At 38.8% G+C, this 16432-nt stretch overlaps 2 protein-coding genes and 1 long non-coding RNA gene across 15 annotated transcripts in view; 1 reads left to right on the top strand and 2 right to left on the bottom strand.

The window, feature by feature from the left end:
* Positions 1 to 16432, top strand: part of LOC106830576 (uncharacterized) — a 62724-nt gene that overhangs the window by 538 nt on the left and 45754 nt on the right. For all 7 annotated transcript variants that reach the window (XR_011503469.1, XR_011503468.1, XR_006527807.2 and 4 more), the window contains exons 2-3: positions 8432 to 8582; positions 15982 to 16143. This is a non-coding gene — a long non-coding RNA (uncharacterized lncRNA). The remainder of the gene's footprint in view (positions 1 to 8431; positions 8583 to 15981; positions 16144 to 16432) is intronic.
* GJA9 (gap junction protein alpha 9) lies at positions 295 to 3947 on the bottom strand. Its single transcript, XM_014840178.3, has one exon. It carries the CDS (start codon positions 1978 to 1980, stop codon positions 430 to 432), a length of 1551 nt encoding a protein of 516 aa, XP_014695664.2. The 5' UTR covers positions 1981 to 3947; the 3' UTR covers positions 295 to 429.
* RHBDL2 (rhomboid like 2) overlaps positions 6122 to 16432 on the bottom strand; it is a 56919-nt gene continuing 46608 nt past the window's right edge. For 3 of the 7 annotated variants that reach the window (XM_014840179.3, XM_014840180.3, XM_070510312.1), the window contains exons 7-10: positions 14489 to 14589; positions 12231 to 12291; positions 8164 to 8225; positions 6126 to 7366 (exon numbers count right to left, since the gene is read on the bottom strand). In XM_014840179.3, the coding sequence (XP_014695665.1) occupies positions 7187 to 7366; positions 8164 to 8225; positions 12231 to 12291; positions 14489 to 14589 (404 nt within the window). In that variant the 3' untranslated portion in view covers positions 6126 to 7186. Of the gene's footprint in view, positions 7646 to 8163; positions 8226 to 12230; positions 12292 to 14488; positions 14590 to 16432 lie in introns of all 7 variants that reach the window. The other 4 variants (XM_014840181.3, XM_070510313.1, XM_044770389.2 and 1 more) reach the window with 4 other exon arrangements.

Here is a 16432-nt window from a genome sequence, read left to right as displayed (position 1 = left end):
TTGCAATCTATAAGGAAACTAAGTTAAGTCCCAGGGCAAACAAAATTTCACCAGCGTCCAGAAATAAAAGATTAGTACCTAAAAGGGGGTATTACGTAGATTAAGAACAAGGCTGTGCTCCCTTCAAGGAAAAACCTCGTTCCAAACCATTTAGTCTCGATTCCGAACATGTAATTTTCCCAAAATCAGTTTTCACTAATTCTGTAGGGAGCCCGTGAAAAAGTAATCCTGATTTGGTAACTAGGTCTTTTAATTTAAAACTACCCCTTCCCAATTCAGAATTAGAGCCATTTTCTCTTTTTGAAATGAGTTTGCAGTTGTCTGTAAACAGCTGGTCTTTAGAGCTGCCCTTGTTTTGTCTGTGCTGTACCACCACTGGGCTACTTCTATGATAATAAATATGTAGAATGTCTAAAAGCCAACAGCTGTTCAGATCTGAAGGTCTGTGGGGGCCCGCCTCCCGCTGAGGTTGTTTGCCAGCAGCACTAAGCGATTCGGAGGACAAGCAGTAGGATTGTTGCAGGTTCTGACCGACTTGGATTCAAAGGACAACTCTCCCAAAGAATCAGGAGTGTCTGGAATGTCAAGTGGCTGGAAGTCTCCCTGTGAAGGAGGAAGGGTTCTGATTGTGCCCTCTCTGAGCTGGCCCTTGATGTTGGTACCTTTTGGAGGTGATGCCTGTTTTTCATCTTCTGTAGCGGGACCCCATGTAGCACGAAGCCACCTGGGTTTCCAGGTGCAATTAGGTGGCTGAGAGAAAGCTGTTTGGGATGACTGCCCGGCGTGGTTGTCCGGATCTACAGCAACACCTGGAATAGGACAGTGACCTCTACAGTAGTCGTTTCTTTTGCTGTCTTTGCCATCAATTTCTCTTTTTTCCCTTAACTGGTTACCATTAACTTCTTTTCCAAATATTTTATGAATGTCTTCTTTATTAGTTGAGCCGATGTGTTGAAGATGACTACAGGTAGTACTAAATGTGCACATCTCCTTAGAAAATGCAGTTTCCTGTTCATCCAAAATGCATTTCTCATCGTTTCCACTGTGATTGTCAGGATCTGCCTGAAATGCAGATGAATTTAAACTAGGGTGCACTGCTGTGTGTGTTTGCTTTTCCACTAACAGATTATAATCGGATGCGGAAGAGGGTTGCTTCAGTGAATTTGCAGATGTGTTTTGATATTTGGCAAGATTTTGTTTTGACTTATTCACATAGAATTCGTTATGCTCATCCTTCAATTTATATTGTCCCCAAAGCCCTCTTTTAATCTTTTTAAAACCTAGGTGGAAAATTTCTAGAACATTTAGGAAAAGAGAAACAGTGGCTATGGATTGCATAAATAATAGGAATATTGTCTTCTCTGTGGGTCTTGAGACAAAACAATCAACTATATTTGGACAGGGGTGGCCGTGGCATTTAAACAGAGGCTTTAAATGAAATCCGTATAAAAGATACTGTCCGATCATGAACCCAACTTCAACCACAGAGCGAGTGAAAATGTGTATCACGTAAGTGCAAAGCAAAGTTCCTCTAAGCGGAGCTTTATTTAGTTTCCTTTGCTCCAGCTGATAAAGTTCTTGCTCCAGTCTCCTGCGATCCCCAGGCATTTCAAACTCAACCCCCTCCAGTTCTCCTCTCAGTTGAGCTTTCTTCCTCTGTCTCTCTTTCTCCAAAATTCTCAGTCGGTACAAAGCATGGCCCACGTAGACCAGGGATGGTGAAGACACAAATATCACCTGCAAAACCCAGTATCTAATGAGGGAGATAGGAAAGGCCTGGTCATAGCATACATTTCTGCAGCCCGGTTGTTCGGTATTACAGATGAAGCCGGACTGCTCATCATTCCAAACGTCTTCAGCTGCTACACCCAGAACAAGCATTCGAAATACAAACAGGATGGTGAGCCAGATCTTTCCAATCATGGTGGAGTGGATGTGAACTTCCTCCAGAATGCCTCCAAGGAAGTACCAGTCCCCCATGTTTATTTAGTGAGCCATCTTAGCTCTGTACCCCATCCAATAGGAGGCAGATAAATTCTTCCATCCTGAAGGGTGTGCTATTTCTTAAAGTAAACCTATGGCCAAAATATGAACAAAGCATCACTTTTTCAGTGGGCTGGTTGTTTTACTTTTTTCTAGAGAGCTGTGATAATCTGTTACCAAGAATATAAGATATCAGGAACATAAGAATCATTTATGTATAGACCTTATAATGCCATGCAAAAAAAAAAAAAAAAGATACCTAGGGAAGGGATATATATATTCTCTATGAAGAATAAAACTGTAAGGATCCCTAGAAGGAGTTTTCTTACTTAGCTGCTATTGTTTTAATTTTTTTAAACAGAACTTTTGGAGAAGTTCCTGAAACTACTGACTTAATCTTACAAACCTATTTATTATTTTATATAAAAGTTATAACCAAAGTCAGTGATTTTTAAAATCTCACTTATGCACACAGGAAAATGAATGTGTTTCATTTGATAATTCAGTAAGATAACAGCATTTAATGAAACCAAAGGAAACACATTTGGCTCTTGCTATAGGAATTTCGTTTTTTCATCCACATTTAAATGTCTAAATTCTGGTTTCTTTCTGGCAGTTTTTGAGCATTTTTAGATATCATTTCATTAATCTATTTATGAGTATTCATAAAATTCTTATCATACTTTGCTCTCAAAAATTTTGTAAATCTGTCTCATCTCAAAATGAACTCCAAAAGTTCTCAACTATTTTGTACTACCCGATTGTTATTGGATATTACTTTAAATAAATGGATCATTGTGGTGGTGGTGGTATTATAGAAATTTTCATTGTAACATTATTTGACCTATTTAAGATATATAGCTTGCTTTTGTGGAGGGAGCAGTGGTGCAAGTTATAATTTAGGTGCTTAGATTATCAGCCAGTAGTTCCATATTGAGGTTGATACCCTAGGATACCTAAGAGGACATATATCCCAAAGGAAAGAAAAAGAGAGTGAATGTTTTTATTCACTTTCATTTAAAATATAAATGTATGTCCTGGATCCCTCATAGAGGGGGAAATGTTACACTATCAGACATACTAGGATACTATAGCTATGAGAAATGTTCATCACAAAAACTCTATAGGTAGATATGTTGTTTCCCCATTTTACAGATAAAAAAACTGAGGCACATCTTACATTAGCCACAGTCACACAGCTAGAACTGGTGTTCAGCCTCAGTCAGTGTGGCTCTGAAATCAGCTCTTAACTGTTTTGCTAAACTGTTATTTTTCCTCTTTAAGCACACTTGAAATTTGCATGAAAAAGATGTTAAAAATCATGTCTTTTCTCTTAAAAGTTTAATTATTTAAATTAGGCATGTCAACTAGTGCTAGTTTTCACTTTTTAAATAACTGGTTCTGGAGTCTTTAGTTCCTTTTTTAAAGCATTATATAGTTAAAAAGACTTGCAAAAGCATCAACCTTCTAAAATTTAGTTGTATTCCTGAGATAGAGAAAATTTGTATTTTACTTTGTTATGTTAATAATAGTATACTCTTTGACCCAACTCTCCAAAGCACTTTGAAATGTAAACAAAGATATTATTCACGTTGTTATTTATAATAATAATAACTTGAAAGCATCCAAAATAATTTTCTATACAAGAAAGACTATTGTACATAATAAATAATAGTACATCCACAGTGTAGTACTATGCAACCAGTAGAAATGATAAATACTAATGTAAAAAGACATCTGATATATTGTTTCAGTGACATTCAGATTCTAAAATAGAATAGTATGGCCCCAGTATATGTAGAGATGCATACAAAAAAGCCTAGAAGGATATTCATCAAAATATTAGCTATGTTTATCTCTGGGTAGTGTGATTACAACTGACTTAATTTTTTATAATTATATGTATTTTAATTTTTTTTACCATGAGCACTGTACTTTTATAATCACAAAAATAAAAGATTTTTTTTCCCTAAAGGACAAGAGCATAGTATTTCCTGAAAGCAGCAGTATTATTTAGCTACAAATCTTAGATTCTGAAGCTTTCATAGCAAATGACATGAATACTAGTATACACAGATACAGTACTATATAAAATTTGAAAGAAAGTAATAAAATGACAAATGATAAAAAGCATTTCAAATGACTTTTTTAGTTAGCTGTAACAGAGAGATTAACACAAACCTTTCTCAGTTTGGGTAAATCTGAAGCAAATCATGCTTAGGAGACGTTACTCGGTGGCCATCTTCAACTTGTTGTCTGGATTCATCTCTTTGCAGGTGTAGAGCAGATTCGGTTCAGTTCAGTACAGTGAATGAGGCAGCCATCAGCTAAAACCCATTTCCCTTCTGCTCATTCTTGCTTCTGAAACAGCGCTGTCCAATAGCCCTTTTTGCAACGGTGTTGAAACAGACTCTCTCCATGCTGTCCAATAAGGCAGCCACTAGCCACATACAGCCATTGAGCGCTTGCAATGCAGCTTGTGTAACAGAGGAACTGAATTCATACTTTTTCTTTATTTTAATTAAAATTTAAAGAGTTACATGTGCCTGGTGGCCACTTTATTGGACAGCACAAAGAATATTTCCAATATTTCTAATAACAGCACAGTTTAGAAAACTAAAGTTATGAGCCCCAAATTAAGCTGTATAAATGGTCCCTCTGTAATTCAGAGATGTCAAATTTAAAACACCAGATGTTTGTCTGCTGTTTTATGCTAATTTCACACCTCCCCCGGGGGGGACCCAATAAGATATCACTGTTTTTGGAATGTGAACAGTGTTTCTAGTACCAAAAAGTCTTTCTAACTAGATAATAACTTCTTAGTCATCAGTCTTATTAATCAATGGGTCATGTCCAATCTTATAATTAGATGAATCCTATTTCTCCATCTAGTTTTCTGTTATTAACAATTACGTTGCACTTTAGGTCATTAAAGTTCTCTCTTCAGAGCTCGTGACCCGGTGGGTTGGCCATGGCAGATAAATATTTCTTCCCTGGGCTTCTTTGCCAACTAATAGCTACTTTTCAGATTAAATGCAAGCATTTCATCCGGGAAAAAAATTTATATATATATGTTCATATTTGTATATTATATATTATATAAATTACGTTATGTGTCATATATAAATTATACATAAATTATTAATAAACTTGAAAAACACTAAGCCTCATTAGTAGTCAGAGAAATACAAATCAAAATGAAGTATTATTTTTTAGCTATCAAAATGCAAATTTTTCAAAGATGTATAATACTTGCTTTTGGCAAAAGTGTGAGGAAACTTACTCTCATATACTGTCAGTAAGAATATAAATGGGTACAGCTATTTAAAAGGCAGTTTAAATCTATCAAAATTAAGATGGCATTGCTGCTTCTGAATGCTTGAAATATTCACTCAGCAAACATACTCAGACACACTGCACATACTAGGATGTTCACATAGTGCTGTGGTAATAGTACGAAATTAGCACCAACTTAAGGGTCCAATGGAGGAATGGTTAAATGAACTGTAGTACGTCTTTATCACTCAGCAACTCAGAACTAATAGAGAAACATCTCTAAGTCATTAAAAAGCAAGGTATAGAACAATACATCTAGTATGATCTCATTTATCTTGTTAAAACCTACATTTCATATGTATATTTAATCAGGCAAACCAGATTAACCCAAACCTTTCTAGTTTAGGTAAATCTGAGAAGCAGATCACTCTTGGAAGTTATACCACAGCCATCTTCAACTTGTTCTCCAAGTTTATCCCTTTCAGGGTGTAGAGCAGATTTGGTGCAGTTCAATGCAGTGAGTGAGTCAGCCGTCAGCCAAAATCAATTTTGCTTTCTGCTCATCCTGGATAGATAAAGGTCTTGGAGAATATACACCCAGATGTTGACAGTGGTCATCACCAGGGAAAAAGAGGTTTGGGTGGGAAAGTAAAGGGGGCTTTATCTTTTAAGTTCTTGTTCAAATCTTTGTTTAACCAAGAACATACTCATATTCTCATACTCAAATTTAAAGAAAAATATTTAACAAATCCCAGATCAGTTTCTTCCAAATACTACTTTTCCCAATATATCTATGGAGTGTGGATGCTCCTTTCAGAATACAGCAACATATTTAGATGGATGTTTATAAATAAAACATGTTGATGATGAAAGAAGAAAAAATTTTATTTCCTGTATTCAAATGATCTAAAACCACTATTTTGGAAAAAATGGCCAACAATCTGGTTCTATACAAGAAAAGGACAGAGTTTCTCAGTTTCAGATAGGACATTTTACCTTTTGTAAATAAATCCCACCCACTACTGGGCCAGCCACTAGCCACGTGGAGGATGAGAAGCTTATCATACATGAGAATCCAGAGTCCAGGTATCTAATATGCATCAGAAAGCTGATTCCAGGTTCCTAGACGCGCTATCAGAGTCTTAAACTAGCAGTCCAGAGAATTCTCAGTCCTCGTCTATAAAGTATTTCCCATTCATGGTGCACCCACAAAAATGTTTATTCCTATACTCCCATCATAGTCTTAATTTTCAGTACTTGGGAGACACAGCATTGTTAGACCAGTAGCGGGGGAGAATATGGGCTTTCAAGGTGTTACCAATCTTTAAATCCTGCCCCCTATTAAACAAGTTATTTGACTTTTTAGAATTTCCATGTCCTCTCTAAGATAAAGAGTAATAGCCACCTTTCTAGGTTGTTAAAAAAGATTGGCAATAATGTATGGAAAGCACCTCAAACAGTGATCTATGGACTCAAACAGTGATAGAAAATGATTATCAATAGTCTGACACAGGTATGAAAAGTTTTTATTATCAGCATACTACAGTATTTGTGGATTCTATCAAGCAATAGATACAATAATAATACAATAATACAATATATCTTCGAAGAAGAGCAATTCTTTTTGAGAGGATATTTACACGCTATGTATGTATGTATGTATACACACACCACATACACCTGGGAAAGAGGCAATCTCTGCTTTTTACTTCCCTTCCCGCTCATCCTCTTCCCTCCCTTTGCATTCAGAAGCCCTTTTCTTAAACCCTAACTCCTTTTGTAAGCATTCTTTGCAACTGATGACTTCAGTGGTGTTTGTCCTCTATAAAATTGTCAGCAGGTGCTGTGACTTCTCTGTTTCTTCATAGAGTCCTCCAGTTTTTTCCTAGATGGCTCTTTTTATTAGTTGGCTTATATTAGAGGCAGGTCAGTTTGCTGGGGATAGGAAAATGTTGAAAAACACAGCAAATAAGACACAAGCTAAATAAGCCGCAATCGCTATCCAAAACCTTGGATCCTTCAGCAGCGCCTTATCAAAGCAGCTAAACACAGTGTAACCTATGGACATTCCAGCGAATCCACCTGCAATGTGAGCCGCAAAAGACACCTTAGGAGAAAAGGAGGGGAAATGAAAATAAGTGAAGAAAATGCTAATTGCATAATTCAGTTGCATCTCTCTTACTAAAAACCAAATACTGACAAACAAGAGTCTTAAAAGTCTGAAGAGCAAGGAGGTGAGGCAAAAGAGACACAAAACTTCCTGTACACAGAGAAAAGGAGATATTCTAACACATGCAAAGCTAAAAAATGTCGTTTCATCCACTCTCTGAATACACAAGGCAGGCCCACTGTTTCTCCTCCTCCTTCATCATCACGTCGGATGGTTCTGTGTACGGCCAACCAAAAGAACAAGGGTTGAGTTGCCAGGAGGGATCACTGGAGGAGCACAGTCAGACCCCACATAAATGGAATGTCAGAATTAAAACACAGGAAATACACACAAATACTCAAAGAGAAGCTACCAAATTCAGAGACTACGTCCAACAAAACTGCAAATTCTTTATCAGTTTTCTTTATATTGTGAATTAATCTGGACCCAAATTTTCATTGCTGTTTTCCAATCTGTTTTTTATTCTCTGTGGACAGTGAAATTCCTTCTCTCCCGTTTCGGAATAGCTACCAGTATGGCAGGTGCAGAGAAGTAGAGCCAGTGGTCAGGGCTATGAAAGTTAAATGAAAAGGACAATCCAAAAGTCCAGTTTCCTCAGGAATTTTCTTAACTTCGAAATGGAAATTTGGCTACCCTCAATCAAAGAATTGTTGCCCCTATTTGATGACCCTTTTCAGCTATTGATATGATAGGTGAACAAATTTTCCACTAAGAAAATAATAAACTGAACTCACCGGTGACCCACTGGCAGGGACAAAGAACCTTCTGTAGAGAGCAAATCCCATGTCCGACCCAACTAGAAGGAAAAACAAGCCGATGAAGCCCCAGGATCTCTGCAGCCGTGCATTAAATGGTTTTGGCTCCCCTCTGATAATGGTGGCAGCTAACGTTTATTGAGACCTACTCTGTGCCAGGTGCTGTTCTAAGAGCCTTACATGTATTAACTCATTAATCCCCTCAAAGACCCTGTGAAATAGGTACTATCATTATCCCATTTTACAGATTGATTCATCCAACGAGTATTTATTGATTGTCTTCTGTGCGAATGGCACGAGTCTAGGCGGTGGAGATACTGCAGTGAACAGATCAGACAGCCCTGCCTCCTGGAGCTGACAGTCTAGCAGGGGGAGGCAAACACACGAATAAGTAAAAGGTGAGCATGTCAGGTGGTCGTCAGTGTTATTGAGAAAATACAAAGGGAGGAAGGAGAATTGGGAATGCTGGGAGGAGGGCGTGACTTTTAATAAGAGACCCAGGGAGGATCTCACTGAGAATATGACATTTGACAGAGATAAGGGTACAAGCCACACTGACATCTGAAGCAAGAGTCTTCCAGGAAGTAGGAAGAGCAGGTGCAAAGTCCCTGAGGCAGGAATGTGCCTGGTGTGTGTGAGGAATACCAACACAGTTGATCTCGCTTTCAAAGCGGACAGGTGGTTTTCAAAGTGTGGCTCCCCCGCAAGAGCAGTAGCAGCAGCAGCACCTGGGAACTTAGAAATTAAACATCTCAGCCCCACCCCAGACTCATTGAACCAGAAACTCTGAAGGTGGTGCTCAGCAATCTGTGTTTAGCAAGACCTCCACGTGATTCTGGATTAAAGTTAGGAATAAAGCAATAGGTGATAAGTAGGGGACAGATCATGTAGGGGCTTATAGGCCACTGTAAGGACTTTGACTTTTACTCTGAGCAATAGGAGGCCTTTGAAAGCTTTTGAGCACAGGAGTGATCTAGCTTGTGTTTTTAAAAGATCATTCTGACTGCACAATAGGAAATAGACTATAAAGGGAGCAAGGACAGGAGCAGGAAGACCAGCTAGATTACTATTATGGCACAATTCAAGTGAGGAATGATGGTGGTGTTTTGTACATAGAGAAACCAAGGCACAGAGCTCAGAGGCGGGGGCAGCATTTGAACCCTAAGCAGCCCCACTCTCACCCACCACGCTAATTGCCGCTGATAACCATCAGGAGTACTGAAGATGGGCCAAGAAAGGAAATGAGTCTACATTCTCCAATGGGAGAGTTAGAGCCAGAACCATTCTTCAAATAAGTCAGATCTGGGATGCAAAAGGAGCTTCCTGGGTTTCTTAGCCTAGAGGAACTCCGCCCTAAATGTGCCAGCCACTTGGAAACAACCGGTGCAGCTGTCACATTCCACACCCATGCCCCAGTTCCCAGTGCTCTACTTAGTGAGCCCCTGTGTCCTAGGAGACGGAAAGACCCAGTCCTTGCCTTCGGGAAAATAGCATCAGGACCATGTGTTCTAGCTAGTTTCCCTTTCAATACTGTATTGATGTTGAAGGCTCTGTACAAGAATTGAGGTCGAGGAAGCACTCAATATTAATTTAATTGTAAATGACTTACAAAATGCTGGATAAATGTAGCTGTGTCATATTTTCAATCATCATTTGCATTTCCTGATCCAGTGTAAATAACACAAAGATAGGACTAGTGAAGTATAAGAAAACTACTGCCAGAGAACAGGCTGACTTACTGGAAACAATTACTCTGCTCTAGCCTTCCACCAGAGGAGGCCACCTCTCAAAAAGGCTTTGGAGCTCTTAGCATGTCACTTTCTCCATTCCATTTCTCTCTTCTCTTGCCCGCTGCTGACATCTCTCTGCCTGGCCCTTTCTGCTTCCCAGGAGAGTTTGCTACGAAGTTGCTGCAGTCTCTAAACTGAGACATGTCTTCCCACCTGAGAAGCAGCCCTTTTTCCAATAAACCAAAGCATTGTCCTCACTAAAAACTTGACACTCATTTTAAGAGAGTTGCCTTTATATGGATTCTTTTGAAGGATGAAAATGTGAGATTTCCTTAACTTTTTCCAAAGAGAAGCTCAGTTGCATCCTTAGAAAACACATCCAACAAATAATGTTTAATGAAGGAAGGTCCTTAAGGCCAATTGTCCTTCACAATTAAGAATAATATTTACCATTAAAAAAAAGCTATACATTTTCCCAAGGAAACATTTAAAATAAAAATGGGGGCCAGCCCTGTGCCAGAGTGGTTAAGTTCACATGCTCCGCTTCGGCGGCCCAGGGTTTCAGTGGTTCAGATCCTGGGCACGGACAGGGCACACTGAGGCGGCGTCCCACACAGCATAGCCAGAGGGACTCACAGCTAGAATACACAACTATGGACTGGGGGCTTTGGGGAGGAGAAGAAGACAAGGAAGAAAGATTGGCAACAGATGTTAGCTCAGGTGCCAATCTTTAAATAAAATAAAAATGTATTTTATTAATCTGTTGTGTAACTTTTTCTCATTTGCAATAGCAGGTAAATCAGGCCAAAGAACTTTTAGAAATGGCGTGTGCCAGGAAGTGGGGAAGGTTAGTATTAGCATATCCTACCTGTTCTGTAAGATGATTGCATGATCTAACCACTCAGGTTCTGTATTACTTACCTGAAGAATGACATCATGTGACATAGACTATCTTTGGAGATTCCCTGGGCATGAGGAAAGAGTTTTTACTCCAACATCAAAGAGTATTAAAACCATTTCCCCATCAAGGCTTTGAGGCTGATTTTACAAAAGTCATTCATAATTACCTAAAAGAGGCAGATTGACTGAAGGCCAGGTCACTGGGGAAATATTTTTCAGTCTAAGGACTTGTCCCTTGGTTCTAGTTGTGACTCTTAACAACAAAGGTGGTGGCTCTGCTCCCACAGCAACTCTCCTAACTTACTCCAGACCCTTGCTCCCCTTTCTGTGCTGACAACTTCCCCTCACTTTTCGGATTTCTTATGGAGAAAAACATTACATACAGTTTGGTATAAACTAGAAACAAGTCACTTATTTTCTCTCAGGATGAAATAACTGTTTTTACAGTTCAACTGTTCATAAACTAAATTTAGTCTCTATCCTCAGAGATGGTTGTCCCTGTTCCCAACAATGTGGACAGTTGAACTCAATATCAATTAGCAGAATCATTTTTTCTTATCATGTGGACAGCCAAAATCTTAGCCTTTATCAAGTGGAACCTCTGTCTTGGCCCTCAAGTCTGACCCCATAGTCTGATCCCAGTGTCCGTCCTTCTCCCCACACCCTCAGTGTGGACAGAGCTTCAGCTGGAGCAGGTCTGGAGACACAGGTTAGTAGCCCTGCCTTTGCTCCTCTTTTCTTCTGCCCTGTATGTCCTGCCACCATCCAAAAGCTACCATGGCTTTCAGACTCAGCTGAAATTCCACCTCCCCTCCAGATTGAACGCTCTGCCTCGACGCCCTCAGCATGAAAGTCTCTACTATAATTCCTGGCGATGTCAAAAGTCACATTAGTCATCCTCCCAGTTCCCTGACCTCTTGATTCCTTCGCCTCTGCTCCCACCTTCCAACCTCAGCCACCACTCCATGCTTATACCCTAGATCAGTTTTTCTTTTTCATCTGAAAAGTTAGAAATTGAGGAAGAAAATAGATTATATCAGTGGTTATCAGGCTTTCTCTTTTCAGAAAAAATCGTATACAGAATCCGATGTATGAATGAGAAAAATCCAGTTCTATGAAACATATATGAAGCTGTTGTTAACGTGGAAGGAGTGCCTAGAGCTTTACTCTCTTGACTTCTCCAGAAAGAAGCAAAAGGCAAAAACACATTACTGAGTCCCCTCTAAGAATCACCCATGAGAGTCTGTGAAAACTCCTCCATTTACGCCTTTCTGCTTAGGACTATGGAGCCAACAAGTCCTTCTGACTCTAGGCTAGCAATCATGCTACGTGTTAGTCTTTAGAACATATGAGAAGGCCTTCTGAAGGTGGAACCGATAAAACTGAAGGTGTGATGAGTTCGCAAAACAAACTTACTTATAAGGATGATGATCAGTAGTCTGACAATTCCAAAGGCAGGAATCATTTCTCGAAAATTCTTGCAAAGAGATAAATAATAATATAAGCTATCTATTGGGAAATGAAACCTCAACTGTCTTCCCTCTTCATTTGGTTTTTCATTTAAAATAAAGCTTGGGTGTCAATATTTGCAAAACAAAGCACTGGTGTAACAGCCCAGTTTTCAAATGTATTTGGGAAGTACAACACTGGTGCGAATGGGGAATAAAATGAAACATGATATTTAATTCCGTGATATAAACTAGACACAATTTTATCAGCAGGAAATAATCCAAATATAAATAATATAAAATCAACACAACATGTCATAGATAGATAGATAGATAGATGCTGTCGAACTAAGTCTGATGAAATATTCCCAAGTTTTTTTGGTTAAGGTTCACTTGATATGTCTTCATCCTCTTTCCAAATAGGAGTTAGCAAAGACTTAGCTAAAATTTGAGTATTACCTTAATTTTTTGAGATAATTCCAAAAAATTTTTAAATGTTGGTCAAAAAACGAAAGTTTGATTTTGGCTTTGAAAAGTCTCAGTCTAGTTTGCAAGTACCCTCGGGGGTTACTAGAGAATTGTTGAGTCAGAAAGACATTTCCATTTTAATTTTTTGAGTTACTTCTCTCTCCCTTTCAAGTCACTAACTCTCTTCCTAAGGAGTAAAGATGGTGAAACAGCCATGTGTATTATAAATCAATTCTTTTCAAACTGTTGTGACCATAACGTACAGTAAGAAATAATTTACATAACAATCCAGCACACATATAAATCAAACAGTATTTACCCTTATGTGTGATGCATACTGAAATTTTCTTTTTCTTTTTGTTTAATTTCTGGTCACAATCCCTTAAACTGAGTTGTGAACTGCTAAGGAGTTGCAATCCCAGGTTTGAAAAACATTTTTCTAAATGACTTCTACTTTTGGAGCAGTTTTACAATTGCTTCATATTTTTCGTCCGAGAGTTTTTGTGTGGTTTTTTTATTTTTTTGAGGAAGATTAGCCCTGAACTAACATCTGCTGCCAATCCTCCTCTTTTTGCTGAGGAAGACTGGCCCTGAGCTAACATCCATGCCCATCTTCCTCTACTTTATATGTGGGACACCTACCACGGAATGGCTTGCCAAGTGGTGCCATGTCTGCACCCAGGATACGAACCAGCGAACACCGGGCCGCTGAAGTGGAACATGCGCACTTACCGGCTGCGCCACCGGACCAGCCCCGTCCTAGAGTATTTTTAAAGTATACCTACATGGTTAAAGGATTAACAGCTAGTCAGGATTTTAGCCTGTTTTAAAAAGTGGTTGGCGGGGCCGGCCCCGTGACCAAATGGTTGGGTTTGCGCGCTCCACTTCAGCAGCCCAGGGCTTTGCCGGTTCGAATCCTGGGTGCAGACATGGCACTGCTCGTCGGGCCATGCTGGGGTGGAGTCCCACATGCCACAACTAGAAGGACCCACAACTAAAAATACACAACTATGTACCGGGGGGCTTTGGGGAGAAAAAGGAAACATTTTTTTAAAATGTGGTTGGCATTCTCACGTACTATATCATGGGAGTGTAAAATGGTATGCCAACTTTGATGGGCCATTGGCATTTATCTATGAAAATGTAAAGCCTTAATCCACTAAACCAGCTTCTAGGAATTTATCCTACACACAAAAAATTACAAAAATGCAAAAAGATAAATGTGAAAGAACATTTCTTACAGCATTATTTGTAAATGTGAAAAGCTGGAATCACCTCAAATTTTTTTCAAGGAAGGATTAAATAAGTCCTGATATTGTTATATAGAGGGTGCTGTGGAGCACTTGAAAAGATTGAGGTGGATTTCTGTGCACTGGCATGTAGGTGGTCAGGATACTCTGTATTAAGATGCAGAACAATATCTGTAAGGATGGTTCCACTTTTGTAGTATTAATATTGATAGGATTTTGAATACATATAGAGAAAGGTCTGAAAGGATATTATTAAACTGTTAACAGACTATATTGGGGATTTTGACTTTATATTTCTCAATTTAAAATTTTATTTAGTATTTATTACTTTTGAGATCAGGAAAGGAAAAATAAAGATAAAATATGAAAGGAAAACTCCAGTAGCCAGAAGGAAGATGAGTGCTCAGTAAATATTGATAAATGAAGATTCCCTGAACCAAATACCAGATATTATTTTTAAAAAAAGGGGGGGGGGAGGGTCCATAGATTCCATTCTCAAAGTTCTTACCACTAGAACATTCATAAAATAGCCTCCCATCAGAGCATAGACTCCTCCTGAAGCCCCCACGAGAGATCTGAGTGGATCAAAGATGGAGCTGGCAAGAGATCCTAAAGAAATAAAACACAAAGGATCAGACATGACTATCAGAATCATGAAAGATAAATCTTTCTAATCTAAGGTAAAAGTTTGGGAAGTTTGGACAATTATCATATTAATAAGCAACAAATTCCCTTTGTCCTTTCCATACTATAAAAGTATAGCTATGTGGGCTAACTACCTCAATTTTTATGGAAAATTAAATGTTCAATACAAAGACAGTAAAATAGTGACAAGAGCACAGACTCTGGAGCCAGAATTACCAGCTGGGTGTCTTGAGCAAGTTTCTTAACCTCTCTGGGCCTTAGTTTCCCTACCTACAAAATAGGGTATTAATAGAACTTACCTCGGTGGGTTGTCAGGGGTGGTAGATGAGTTGATATGTGCATCATGCTTAGAACACTATCTGACATGTATTGTGTACAGTCGTGCATCACCTAACAATGGGGATACATTCTGAGAAAGGCATTGTTAGGCAATTTTGTCATTGTGTGAACATCATAGAGTGTACTTACACAAATATTTATACCTAGATGGTATAGCCTACAACATATCTAGGCTATATGGTACTAATCTTATGAGACCACTGTCATATATGCAGTCCGTCATTGACAAAATGTCATTATGTGGCACATGACTGTACTTATTAGCCATTGTTTCAAAATATCCCAATGCTTAGCCAAAACTATCAAAATACCTGAGATATTCCAACATTTTCTTATCTAATGACTAGCTTTCTCATGGAGTGAGGATGTTGCCTCAGAATCCTTCTCAACATACTCTTCAATCACATTCACCAAGCAAGATGAAACCTATTTGCTGACACGATCATAGATTGCCTGAACTAAAACAAGGCTTGAAAACCACCTTATGCAAACTCTAAGACATTCTTTCTGTACTGCTTAGTTCTATTACTTAGTCTCTTGCTTTCAAGGCCCTCTTTCATTCCTTAGGATACAATATTATACCTACTTTGTGAAGAAAGACAAAATGTCTGACCTTAGGAGTCTTACAAATGAATCAGCAAACAATTATCATAAAATGCAGAATATAATAATTGCTATGATAAAAAAATATAATAAATTTGTTATGAAGCACTTGGAAGGAATGACTTTCTCAGCAGAGAGATGAAGGCCCTGCTATTCTGAGAAGGGGGAGATAGCATTTTGATTAAACTCCAAAGAATTGTTAAGATTTAGACAGGGAAAATAAAGGGGAAGAAGGTATTCAGGACTTAGGGAAGTGGAAAAGCAAACACATAGAAATGAAGGTGTATGGATGACTGAAGATCAGTGAGAAGTAGTCCAATAGGGTTAGAGCAGTGGTTCTCAAATGTTAACCTACAGACTAGGGCTGGGATGATTGCATCTTAATCACATGAGAATTTTATTTTTAAAATACAGAGACAAATGTCCACTTCTGCCCATGAAAGAGCAACAAGGATAAGATTTTCCCTCCCTCTTGAAAGAGCTAAAGAACTGGACAAAATATATGAAACAATGGTCTTCAAGATACTGGACACAGAGAACAAAAGAGTGAACCCTGAGAGACAAGAAATAAATGAGGTGAGTTGTCTGATTGCTCAGCTTACTGCCTTAGTGGCAATACAGGCTACAGTGCATGAAGGAGGAACTCAGGTAGACTTCAGTAAACTTTAAGTTGATGAGATAGAGTTTGGAGTCCAGATAGACCTAGGAAGCCAGAGTTTGCAAGACAGAGAACCAGAGAGGAGAGAGCTACACAGAGAGAGAACTCAAGAGAGGAGAACAAGAGGAAATTACCTGAGCCAAGGAAAGAACCACCAGAAAGGAGTAGAAGGAAGAGTACCTGTTCACAGAGCAACTGAGAAGCTAA

Source organism: Equus asinus, chromosome 5 (genome assembly GCF_041296235.1).
Source record: "Equus asinus isolate D_3611 breed Donkey chromosome 5, EquAss-T2T_v2, whole genome shotgun sequence".
Classification (NCBI taxonomy): domain Eukaryota; kingdom Metazoa; phylum Chordata; class Mammalia; order Perissodactyla; family Equidae; genus Equus; species Equus asinus.
Note: the sequence above shows the minus strand (reverse complement) of the source record. Positions and strands in the feature narration are given on the sequence as shown.

Bases quoted from the DNA above. Each gene is read 5' to 3' on its own strand.
- GJA9 (XM_014840178.3), bottom strand. From the start codon at position 1,980: ATGGGGGACTGGTACTTCCTTGGAGGCATTCTGGAGGAAGTTCACATC.